This window comes from Chaetura pelagica, unplaced genomic scaffold (genome assembly GCF_000747805.2).
Source record: "Chaetura pelagica isolate M959 unplaced genomic scaffold, ChaPel_1.0 scaffold511, whole genome shotgun sequence".
Taxonomy (NCBI): Eukaryota; Metazoa; Chordata; class Aves; order Apodiformes; family Apodidae; genus Chaetura; species Chaetura pelagica.
In genome coordinates, this window is record NW_009952161.1 from 228037 (window position 1) to 240534 (window position 12498).

The 12498-nt window shown below is 43.6% G+C and overlaps 1 protein-coding gene across 1 annotated transcript in view; it reads right to left on the minus strand.

Moving 5' to 3' along the window:
- Positions 1–5126: 5126 nt before the first annotated feature.
- Positions 5127–12498, minus strand: part of RASGRP3 (RAS guanyl releasing protein 3 (calcium and DAG-regulated)) — a 28636-nt gene continuing 21264 nt past the window's right edge. The window contains exons 12-16 of the mRNA XM_010007247.1: positions 11996–12143; positions 8524–8560; positions 6568–6693; positions 5656–6020; positions 5127–5159 (exon numbers count right to left, since the gene is read on the minus strand). Coding sequence (XP_010005549.1) covers positions 5151–5159; positions 5656–6020; positions 6568–6693; positions 8524–8560; positions 11996–12143 — 685 coding nt within the window. The 3' untranslated portion in view covers positions 5127–5150. The remainder of the gene's footprint in view (positions 5160–5655; positions 6021–6567; positions 6694–8523; positions 8561–11995; positions 12144–12498) is intronic.

Consider the following 12498-nt stretch of genomic DNA (forward strand, 5'->3'; position numbering starts at 1 on the left):
AACTGTCTGTTCATCACACATGATTTATTCTTAATTCTGTCATAATTAGGATGGCAGTAGAGAGTCTCAGTGTTGCGCTGAAGAATGTCATCCTTGTGATGCTGCTTCCTCTCCGAATTTTTCTGGGTTTCCTCAGGCAACAGGGATGCTACAGGAGCATGTATGTGTTTTTAAGCTGTTGGGCATGATTAAGCAGTCACAAAACAAGTTGGCTCATGCTAAACTGCAAGCTTGCTTTATCGGCCTCCTGGCACACCCTTAGGTTACCAGCGTTGTAATTGGAGAGCAGTACACAGGGGTGGATGTGAACTTCTTTTTCCCCTGTGTTGGCTTTCAAAATACTCAAGTGCTTGTTTGCTTCAGGTTATGCCTTTCCAAAGGGATGCAGACTGAAAAAGCAAGTGCTATTACCAGCTGTAAACATTGCCTTTTCCCCTCCTTGGCTGAAAATAAGTTGCACCTCTAATGGCTTAACAAACAAGGCTGGAAGGGAAAAATATTTTTCTCTTGTGTTTACCTTGTGCTTTTTACAGCACTGAGGGCTGTCAGTGTCATTGTTTCCCCTTTATTGTCCAGTAATTTCCCCTCTTGTCCACGTGGGTCTTTCCCACAACAGAGGAGAGAAAAACAAGTACAAAAAGTAGGAAAACACTATTGTAAAACTAAAGAAAGAGGGAGTCTGCCTGTGCTGTGGGCAGGTGGAAGGTCATAACTCGTTTTCACACATGAAGCAGAGATGAAGGTGATAAGGACTCTTGAAGCTTTCCGGCATTGGCTGAACTCATGGAAAAAGCAGACTTTTTGGCTAAATTTCATACTGCACCAGTGGTAGCCTTTTGCTGATGGCTTTTCTGGGTCCTGGGACTATACTGTCAGCAGCTGTAAACAGTGCTTTAGATTTCAGCCCACGGATTTTCCAATTAGTTTAGCCTGTTGGCTGCAGTGCTTATTTTGCAAATCCAGTTCAGGTCGGTGCTGGTAACTCAAAAAATTGCTCCAAAGTTACATCTATTTCTCCAGTGTCCCTGGGTGGACCAGCTCTGTTAAGAGTCTCCTGAGGAGTACTTGGAGCAATTTTTTGTGCTGTACAGAGGCCCATCAGTTAGCAGGCTAATGCTGAATGAAGCGAACCTTGGTTAGATTTTTTTTGGCTGCGATGATCATGAAGCAAACCCTTGTTTCTCCTGTCTCTTATGTCTCCATGAAATCTGCATTCAGATCGCCTTCTCACCTTCCCACCTTCCTGCCCTGCTTGGTCTCTCCACTGGGATCCCCTTCCATTCTTTGTGTCACATAGAGAGGGAGAGCTCTCTTAACAGGTTTCTTCCCATGCTTACTCCCCATCTGCCTGTTATTTGGGGTTTTTTGGTGGTGTTTTGGTGTTTGTTTGTTTGTTTTTTCCCCTGGGTACAGGATACTTCACATGCAGCTGCTTCCCAGACAAAAGCCTAAAGCTTCTGTAACTGGTGTCCTAGGCTGCAAGGAGCTTCCTATGGCCCCAGCCTCAGCCAAAGGCCTCCGGGCTCCCCATGAGGAAGATGCTGGGGGCTGCTTTCACTTCAGCTTCCACAGAGGAATCCCTGAGCAACAGTCCGCAGAGGTGACAGCAGCTGGTCCACTCCCTTTTTGGAAAATGTAAAATTTTAGGCAGCAGCTGCCCTTAAACTTGCTTTTTATCTTCTTTTGTATTGGAAGAAAAAGGGCTTACATTTCACAGCTGTAGAAAATCCATGCTTCAGGCTAGCTCTGGTCAGGAAGCATGTTGCTGTCATCTGTTGCCCCCACCTTCCCTCCCTCAGACTTCACCTGCGTCAGAGAAAGGCACCTTTGAGAATATAGGTTGGGTCTAGTAAAATACTGCTTTGTAGAGCTCAGATTATTAATTTAAAGCCCAAAAGACTGAATGGGCAGAGGAAGGCAAAAAGACTGCGAGGAAATCTAGAGCAGAAGATAGACCTGCAGTAGAAACCTGGCTTTGCATTTCACTCTGAAGGAGCCAAATGTCCCCTTGACTCCTTGCATAGCACTCAGGGCTACTAGGTAAAGTGATGACAAGGCTGAAGCTCCTTTATTTGCAGCAGGAGGTTTTGCACAAGCACAGAAAGTCCCAGTAAGTTTCTCTCAAGCAGCCAAATTATCTCTTACAGGGTCTATGCAAGCACTTGCATTTTTCACCTACTCTTGCTGCTTGTATTCTTTGGCATTTGTAGAAAAGGCTGAAAAGGCTTGGCATAAACCTTCCTTCTTTCCACTGCGTGCTGGTAGTGGGATTGGTGTTTTGTTTGTTTTAAAAGATCCTCAGAACTGAGAAAGGGATGAACGGATGTGGTAGAATATCCATCGTAATCTGGGATTGTATCTCACTTTAGCTACTTAATGACTGCAGTGCTGTTGTCATTGTGACACTTTCTCCTGGACACTCCTGGAATTGCTCTCTATTTCTAGCAGACAGGATTTCACTAAGACCCGCACATAGCTCAGTCAGGAACTGTGATGGCTGGTATGTTTTGCCTGTTGTTAGGTCAGAGGAAGTGCACAAGAAATTATTTGTAGATTTGCCCAGGTGGGGGAATGAAAATTGTCTTGCCCCTGTTCAGAAAAAGATGTCAACCTGAAGTAAGGTGAGAAAAAGAATTTTTAATTTCATCTATTCAGGCTTCTTCCAAGGTAAAGAGCTTGTCTTATACCAACTTAAAATGGTTGCCCACGTGGAAGTCAAAGTTCAGTATTCTGCTGCAAACAGCCTATTTAATCTTTCCTTTTATAAAAAGTTACCATATTTTATTTTTTTAAATTTTTTTTTTTGAGGATGGAGGAAGTGTGAAAAAAGGCTGGTTTTCTACCCAGTGTCTTTTTCTCAAGCTTTCTGATGGCCATGAACTCTCCCCTGCCAGCACTACACTCTCAAGAGTTCCTCTTCTTGAAATGCTTAAGGCAAAGGGTTTGCAGCTGGAGCTTGAAATTTTCACCTGAGTTCTTCTCCTTGTACTCTGTAATATCTTACTTAGAAGGATTAGTTGTGTGAGCCTGTGATCTATGCTTGATCTGCAGCTGCTGCTGAGGTAAGTACCCCACTGACCGAAGCTGCCAGGCTTTCTAGAGCTGCACTGATGACATTTCTAAAGCAGGTTGAAACGTCAGCAGTTTGCTAGTAGAATGGTCCCTCAGAAAGTGGGAGCTGATTCTGCAGAAGACATCCCTAAATGCGAGTCTATGCCTTGATGACAGTATACATGGGGAAAAAAAAGTGTCCTTGAAAAGGCCTTCCTGTGAAGAACTTGGAGTCCTACCCTTTTAACTGGTTTAGGCAAGAAGCTTGGAAGAATCTAGGGGAGTAGGTAAGTGAGAAGATAAGATCACATATGAGAAACATTCTTGTCCAACTATAAAATGAAGATGGATACAGTTTGTGGGCCTGATAGAAAATGAAAGCAGGTACGACGAGCAAGCAAAGGCCTGCAAGACATAGGCCAAGGTCAAGACTCTTAGGTGATGTTAAGAATGAAGTTGCACATGAACATTTCATTTACCAGGTGTATCTCAACAGGTCCATCAGCAGCCTTGATCATAACCAAATGTCCCTATTCAAATTCTCCACCACATAATTTTCATTGTGTGCAGCCCATGTGCTGTAACGGTAGCTGTGCAGCCAGCCTGTGGGGACCTGCCACCTGACCTACCCTAGGAAATAAATGCCACCTTTTAGTTAATGCCTGTTTTTTTGCCCACAGCAGTAAGAGTGAAGGATGCTTCTGGCCCTCATCCTAGCTTGGAATTCAGTGCTCCTTTCAGTGCTTATTTCTTCATGTTTTAAGCAGTAAAAACATGTTTGTTTGTTTTTTTTTCCTCTCCCCAGCTTTACCATCATTACTAGTCATGTTGGAAAATAAAGGAAACCTGCAGGATTCAAGACTCAAGCCTGAGCACGCACCACGTAGTCACAGTGCAGGTTACAGCCAAATCACTGCAGAGGAGTGCAGCTGTCAGTTTTGGTTAGAGAAGTCTATGGAAGTACTCGCTGCTCTTGGGGGCTTGTAACTTGGTAAAGGGTGCAATAACTTCATTTTTTGTAGGAAATCTTATTATCAGGTTGCTTTAATTCAGAGTATGTGCTCCCCATGCACACCTACTTTTGTGGGGAAATGGAGTAAGACAAATAATACATGTATGCCAGTTTGGAAGGCACACTTCAGGCTTGAACTTTGAGCTGTTTTTTTTTCTCTCTTTTTCCAGATGAGGGCTGTGCTTCTTAAGTAACTTAATGCTTCTGAGAAATGCCACTTCAGACCTCTTTCTCAGTCCATTACAGATTCAGGTGCTAATCTGGAGGTTCCTTTCCAGTACATTTAGTCCTAACATGTGCAGACTGCTAACCAGAGGAAAACATATCACATACACATACATACACACACTTAAAACTAAGGTGTTTATTACATGCTAATTTTACCATAATCAGCACTGGCAGAGAGGACCCCTCTCCATTGTGGTGTAACCAGACATATGCATAGTGTCTTGGAATTCCTTCAGTCTCAGCCATTTGCTGCCTATTTGAAGGATCCCTCCTGGGAGCTGAAATCACTGTGCTGAACACCGACAGGGTCACTGTAGCAATGTAAACACGGCCAAAATTCAAAAGCCCAGATGTGCAAAGAATTTCAGCATACAGGACTTCGTGAAAGGTTTTTTTGTTTGATATTTAATCAACATACACACCTACTTCTTTCCTTAAAAAGATCATGACGAGTCTCTGCAAAAGGAGTGTTATTGAGCAAACGTAGATGCTTGGCTTCTGTCCTTGCCATTGTTGTTGCTGGCACACGTACTGAAATGATGCCGTATATTTAAAGGAGGCCAAAGATATCCTCATCAGCATGTAGAGGAAGTTTCCACAGAAGTCATGCAAGAGAAAACACTGAGTGCAGAGATCTGTTCTGCTGTGTCCGTGCAGTGTTCATCCAAATGGCTTACTCGTGAGAAAATAAATAGTGCTTTATAACACTTTTTTCACCTAAGAAAACAAGGCAATGGTTGAATTCAGAAGGACGAGGTACAGGAAAACTTCTCGTGGCCAAATGTGGTCTGTGACAGTCCATCAATGCTTGCTGTATTATAGTTGTCATCTTCACTTTTCTGTGCTTCAGGGGGAGAGATCAGCTATCCTGTAACCAAAAGAAAACAGACACTTACAATCTAGCAAAGATGGTCAATAAAAGTATGAGGCTTTGGAAATACAAACTTTATGGGTGACAGCAGCAGCAATCAGGTCAGTATCCTGCCCTAGCCTTGACTTGTCTATTTATCAGAATGCTCATTCTTGTGACTGTAACTTGGAGTCCTGAGCTGTGCATTACAAGGCTATAACAGCACAGAATTTGGTCAGATATCCACTTTTCATGATGTTCAAAAAGGAAAGTGCTCAACTCCTAAAGGCACATATTGACACCAAGAGCCAAAGCCCCAGTTGCAGTGTTACAGTAAATGCAAACTGCCGCATAGGACATAAGGTTTCTTTGAATGATTTGGCATTCTTCTGAAAGTAACTCCTGTGCAAGAAGCAAGGGCAAATTTGAATGAGGAAGTGTTCTGAAATTAATAAAATATGAGACCTGAGCCTCTAGCAGATTTTAAGCTACCTTGGTTTCTCCTGCAACACACCTCAGATTCTTGTCTTTCTGGGAGTGTTTCTATTCCATTGTGATCCTCTGTGTGTTGTGAGGCCTCAGCTTCCAGCTCTAGATCAGCCTGCACATTGGGCTTCTCATTCTCCCATTTTGCAAAGCCTTTATTCTTCCCAGCTTTGCCATGGAACTTGGACTTCATTTTGGGGAAAGTATGGGAACCTGAGTCGTTCCAGCCTGGCTCATGCCACAGTGGTTCTGTCTGTGTGGCTTGGCTGGTGGTTGCCCTCTGCAGCCGCACTGAGATTTTCCTTGAGGAGCCGGTGACGAGGGTGATGGCTCTGCCATCGAGGTCCTGGTGTTCTGCAGCAACACTGGGGAATTCAAATACTTCATCTTGGACTGAAAAAGAGGGTGGAAATGTTTATTTTTGCATCTTCTACTTCAAGACCTTTACAAAAGGATAACTTAAGCCTGGGGTGGTATGGGGGGGAGTTAACCCCCTATATGAAGCAGTGATATCACTAGCAATACTCACATGCTGCTTGGAAACCAATTCTGGCCTCTTGTGCACACCTTTCCTTTTCCCTCCATCCCCTCCATGCTCAGGGGACAAGGCAGAGCCAGCATTGTGCCCTATGTCACCTAGCCCCTGGCCCTAAGTGGCTTAAAAGAAGTACAGTTTCCCTAATGAGAATTTTATTTCTTTTCAGCTGGGATAGGGGTGTTGGTACAGAGGATAGGGAGCCTCAGGCAGGTGACTAAGGCCGTCACTGCAGAAAGGGATGTTGTAATTCAACCACTGACCACAAGACACTGTGCGCTGGAAAGTACATCTGCTGCTCTGTGCTTTGATACAAAGGAAAAATTAAAAAATGGCAGCAAGGACACTGGCAATTACAGAGAATTCCAGAATTTTCTTTTAAAATAGGAACAAAAGTGCTCTTACCTGGAGGCAGACATGGACTGCTAGGCAGAGAGCCATGGTTGCTGCCTACTGAGGTTCCTCTGGAAAATTTCCTGCATGCCAGCACAAGCAGGTCTCTGCATTGCTTATGACAGTTGGCACCACAATCTGTAAAGAAAGGAATTGTCGAGTCACCAAATGGAAATTCACAGCTACCTGCTAATCCCTTAGGGCTATTAGCAGACAAGATATCATGAGGGACTTTGAAGGAACAAAAGCTTTGACAGAAGGTGTGAAGGGAATTACAGAAATGGATCATTTGCTGTGAAGGGCATGACAAAAAAATTGATCATTTCCGTGGCAGCCATTAATAGAAATCTGGCAGCCGACAGGAAGAGGGGGGATGATATTTTCATCAGAAACTAGTTTCAAGGAAGAGACCTGGAATTACTAATATGTTCCTGTGCATGCCATGTATAAAGCTTCTGCTCCCACTGTAAGAGGTTCCAAAAAAAGTTGTGTGGTTTGTTGTGTTGGGTTTTTTTTTTTGTTATTTGACCCAGCAGGGCCCGTTACAGTAAACACACTTGGTCCCTACTCTGAAGGACTCTGGAAGGACAGCTGGAGGTTAGTGTAGACCACTGTAGGTTAAAACTAGTGTAAGTAGCTCAGCAAGCAACATCAGCACTGAGTGAGCTCTGTGGAGGTGTCCCATCCACCTGTATAAAACTGGTAGAGTGCCTGCACACCAAGCCTCTGCTGACCTTTACATCTCACTGCAGGTAGACTCACCATCAGGTACATTCATCTGAAGTACTGACTGCAGCAAGAATCTTATCAGAAGACCTGAACAGATTAATTCCCTCCCTCCCCCTGCTAGCACAGTGTCAGAGGTTCAAAACAGAAGATGATGGCTCTGTCAGGGGCAGGACTCATCCATAATGGGTGCAGCACACTAGTGATGCTGGCATATGGAGCAGCTGGTGCAACAAAGGGCAGGCACTAATTGCACTTGTTGACCATTTTAAGATCTGAGCAAGCAGCTCTGCTCCTTTACTCTCATGGTCCATTGCCTATCGTTTTGACTCTGAAGAACCATTTTGGCTCTCTCCCCACTGGGACACTGTTACAAGCAATGATGCAGGACAGAGCTCAGCTTTCAGATCTCAAATTGAGTTTACAGGGCTGCTGTGATGAAACCTTATCTCCCTTCCCCCGTCATACCAGTAAAAGTATAGACCCCAACTAGCCCTTTCATAGCTGCTCAGATGACAATAATGAGGAATAGCTGAATTACACACATTGATTTAGGCAACTACAACTGCAAAAATCAACAATCCCCTTCAGCTGGGCTGCTTGTGACATAGAAAGGCCCAGCATTTTAAAGACAGTGAGGACCACTACAATGTCATTCTTGGCCTGACCTGCTCTATCTGGTGCAAATACTGTGTAAGAAAAGGAATATTTATGAAAACAACAGAGAAGGCTGTAAAAGCTCCAGGATTTTATTTTTAGTTGCATGTCTGCAGAAGATGTTGCAATATAATCTGCTGGGCAGTCTAGGAATTAAGTGTTTCTCTATTTCTAGCTCAGCCACGATTAGGCTTCACTACAGGCATGCAAATGAACAGGACAGACGGAACTGCCAGCAAACCTTTTCCTGACCCCAAGTCTTAGGAGATACATTTCAGGATGTCTCGGTGTTAGGACAAGGAAACTTGTTTTTCCAAGATGCAAAGTCTTTCCTGGTAGAAACTGACACCTCATGGAGTCAGTGGCTGCTTTGGACCTTTAGCTCACAAAACCTGTGTGTCCAGCTGGGTGCTGTGTCCCCTAGTGCAGTCAGACTTCATAGCATACCACCAGTTCACAGACAGTACGAAGTGCATAAGCAAAATTTGGACAAACAGGTGTCACTCTAGTAAAAAAATACAGTTGACCTACTTGTTCTAAAACCCACCACCTATAGCTTGAAAAACCCATGCAATATTTATTTACCTTTGCATTTGTAGCCTTGTTTGATTATACCCCAGAGCTGCAAAGAAAGACAAAAGAACATCAAGGAATCAGAAAAGAAAGCTGGAAGGAAAACAAGGTCACAATGAGGAAGTACCAATGGCTACAAAAGCACAAACAGGATACCACTGCTCTTAACACCCTTCCTGTTAGGCAGAGTTCCCCCTCTAATTGTGATAAGACTTGTGTGGCTTCCCCCTGATTTTGACTTCTTACAGTGGGACCACGAGAAAAGGAGAGACATGGATGACATTTGTTCCCAGAAGTGGGTGAAAAATTGCCGTTATATCAAGCTTATTGAAACCAGCAGAGCACATTCTGCTTGTAGGCCCACTTAAAGTTATCTGCAAGAGTTTCCAGAGTACATCCATTCTCCAGATACCTGGATGGCCAACGTCAGTCAAACACTGCAGAAGAAAACACCACTGGAGATAAAAATTCAGTTCTTGTTTCCCATACTGGTTCTCAGTACACCCAGCCATAACAATCAGATTTGTTCACCTGACTTTTTCTGTTAAAAAATAGGTTGAAGATTGAAACAGACAGAAAAGCCCTAAACTCTATCTTTGCCTCCTCCCAGAAGTTGTCTGTGTTGATGTACATAACAACCAAATGCCAAACTTCCAGGAGACAGTGTGTGCGGTCCCACTTCTGGGAAACTTTCACTGCCACATGAGCAGGATTGCTTGGAAGTAGGAAAAATTTGTAGCAAATGGATATTTATACAACCAGAAGTGCTATGTCTACAGCCGTGGCATTAGGAAAACAAGCATGTTCACTATAAGAGGCAGAGAGAGAGGAAGAGGCAGTTTTTCTAGCCTTAGCATTATAGGAAAGGGATCAGGCACTGCAGTGTTTACTTATCCTGACTTCATTCAAAACATTACCAGGGAGGATGAGCACATCCAGGCAGCTGGAAATGCACGAGGCTCCTCATCATATTATAAGAACCTGCACAGTGTGCAGAGGGTGAATATGGTCAGTAAAGAAATGTTCAAACGGAAGAGCTGCAGTACATTCAAAATACGAAAGAGAGAGTAAAATAATCAGAATAGTAAGATTCTGGGGGGAAAAGAAAAATCTCATGCTCTGCAAAAAAAGAATTTACAAGGAAAAATGAGGGCTTGGAGAATGCAAAATTGATTAGACAAGGAGGAAGAAAGGTGAATTAAAGAACAAAAGGGACAACAGTCAAAGAAGGGTCCCCTGAATGCCTATTGCTTGCTTTTTTCCTGCTCATGCTGACTATATGCACAGTGAATACAGTCACGGTGGACAGGCAGGGACATTGGAGCCTCCCAGCCCCCTTTTGGAAGAGCAGCAGCATTAGGAAGAGCTGGGCTGTTACTGTTCAGCTTTTCATTATTTTTTCCAGCTTGCTTTGCCAGGGTCACCGTAAGAGACAGGGACTGTAGTTTCTTTAATTGCAGCTCTAGTTTATTCCCACAGAAGAGTTTTCTCCTCATCACCTTCTTAGGTCTGTACCTTTTGCCTACTCAACTTCAGCATCACTGCTGTGGTTACACAGAGCAGTGAAGCTCAGCTGTACTATCATGTCATGAATTCTGACATAAAGCTTTGCATCCCTCTGACAGTGCTGCTGCAAAGTTGGCTTCAGCCAGCTCCAAGGTAAGAGGATATGTGCAAATTTGTATTACAAAACCCGTCAGGATGGCTGGTCACCTACCCTGCATGGTGCAACTCAAGCTGTGGGACGGAACTGTGGCCGGCACAGGCAGATCCATTTCACACTGATTAATGGAATTAGGTTTCAGCTTGACCTTTAAAGTTCATATTATTTTAATAATAGATATTTTATTGGATATTGTGTGCATTGAACTGTCATGTCAATTCATCCTGCTGCACTCTCAGTGCGTATTATTTTGACCGTGAATCAGTGTATCCGTTTGAAATTAGGTTTTCACCCTTGGATGGGCAGCACTGACGTGCAGAACAAATAGGCAGCAGATTTTGTAGCTGGTTCCTGTCCTGTCGGCCCAACTCATCCACAGGACAAAGTCAATGACTTCAGTGAGTTGACAGGAAAAATGCCCTTATTTCCATTTCCTGTACAACCCCTTACTCATTTACATTCCTGCACTGGATGTAATCAGGGAGATGTGAAAAATCTAACAATGGCCAATTAGTAAGTTGATGCAGAAGAAAAATATCTGGTGGAGAGGACATTGCAGGGCAGTCCTCAGACCTTGCTTCACTACAGAAGCCTTCCAGACATGAACCCAGTGTCATGAGCACAGTGACATCTCATCACAGCTGCAGGCAGCCTGAAACAATAGCCTCAGGCCAGTGACTTCCCCTGCCCCATCAACCTGCTGGAGCTGTGGGCTCAAGAGCCCACCAGCATGCTCCTGAATCAGCACTGACTGTGCCACCTCTGGGGTTTTTGCAGTTCCAGTGGAAACAGGTGAAATTCCTGTTTCCCTGTGGCTTTGATCAGCAGTTGCCACAGGGAGCATGAGCATCTGACCAAGATCACGCATCGCACAAGAAGCGAGTGGAAGAGAGGAGATGGGCAAGAGCAGGAACACCAGGGCTGGTCTGAAGGGAGGCACGTCTCTGCACTTAGAGGTGCTGTGATTGTTACTTTCAATCACAAAGAAACATTAGTTAGTGGGAAAGTTCATGTAGTACAAGGTGGAGATGTTGCCAATAGCACAGGCAGATCTGCACTGACGAGCAGGGACCATCTTCTGGGTTTACACCCTGTATGTGGGCCACATGAAGGCAGAGGACATGGGCCTTTTTCCTTATCACTTAAGCTGTCTAAATGTGGACACTTGATTTCAGCAGGGTGTGCACACTAATACAACTTCTAAATAATTCTCTTTACTGTACTTGGTTTGAAGTGGAAGTTGGAGGAGGTCTACAAGCAACACATATGGTGATAAATCAAGTAATTCCCCAGCTGTGTAGAGATTCTTATTGTACAGAACTGCTGGGAGCACTTCTGATTTCTTGACCAAATTAGAATATCTGTTAATTCAACAGAGAAAGGATTAAGGCTGTTATGGCCATTCAGAGAATTATGAACATGACTGTGTTGCCATGTGCCATTTCCTGAGAAAGAACGGCTTTTGCTTCATCTACATCCTCTGTTCCAGACACCCATTTTCCCTTGACTTTGTTTACATGGGAAATCAAGCTAAATTAAAGAACTTAAGTTAAACCAAGTAAAGCCATTCATATAGTCTCTAATATCCTTTAGCTAACAGAATTTTATCCCACCCCCTCCAACAGTAAATGCCAGTATTCAGGAACCACTACAACAAAACTGGGTAGCAGAGCTGCAACATGAGTAAATGTTTTTTGCTTCTAAATGCAATGAAGTATTTGTCCAAGCAACTTCAGAAACACATGGAGCCATTTTCACCCTGTCTACATTAAAGGGTAAACAATTGTGCTTAAGATACACCATTATTAAAAACATACTTACAAATCCTGCACAGTGCTCACAGAAAGTTGGTTTAAGATAGGTCATCTCTTGAAAGTTATGAATGAAGCCTGGTCCCATTTTACACTGGAACTGTGATTTAGCTCTCAGAAAGTAAGCCATCATTTCTTCTTTGCTTATAAGACCATCTCTGTTAGGGGAAAAAGAAGTAGATCTGTCACTGCTCACAGCACTGAAGAATTCAAGATTTTCTCATTGCAAAAAGCAAGCAGCACACAAATCACATTCTTTGGAAGAGCTGCAGCAGTCCTGGCAGAAAAAAAACCCAAATACCGTGGAGGCTTTGTGGTTCTTATCATTCATTAAAAAGCAAACATTGAAATTATATCATGGACCTTGGTTTCTCAGCTCTTTGTGGTATCTCTCTGCTACACACACTCATTTTCCCATACACAACTCACTTGTTTCATCAGCCTGATGCCTGGCCCAGATACAGCATCTCCACTGAAATTTGGTGGCACTGTAGGGGTTTTGACTCAGTCCCA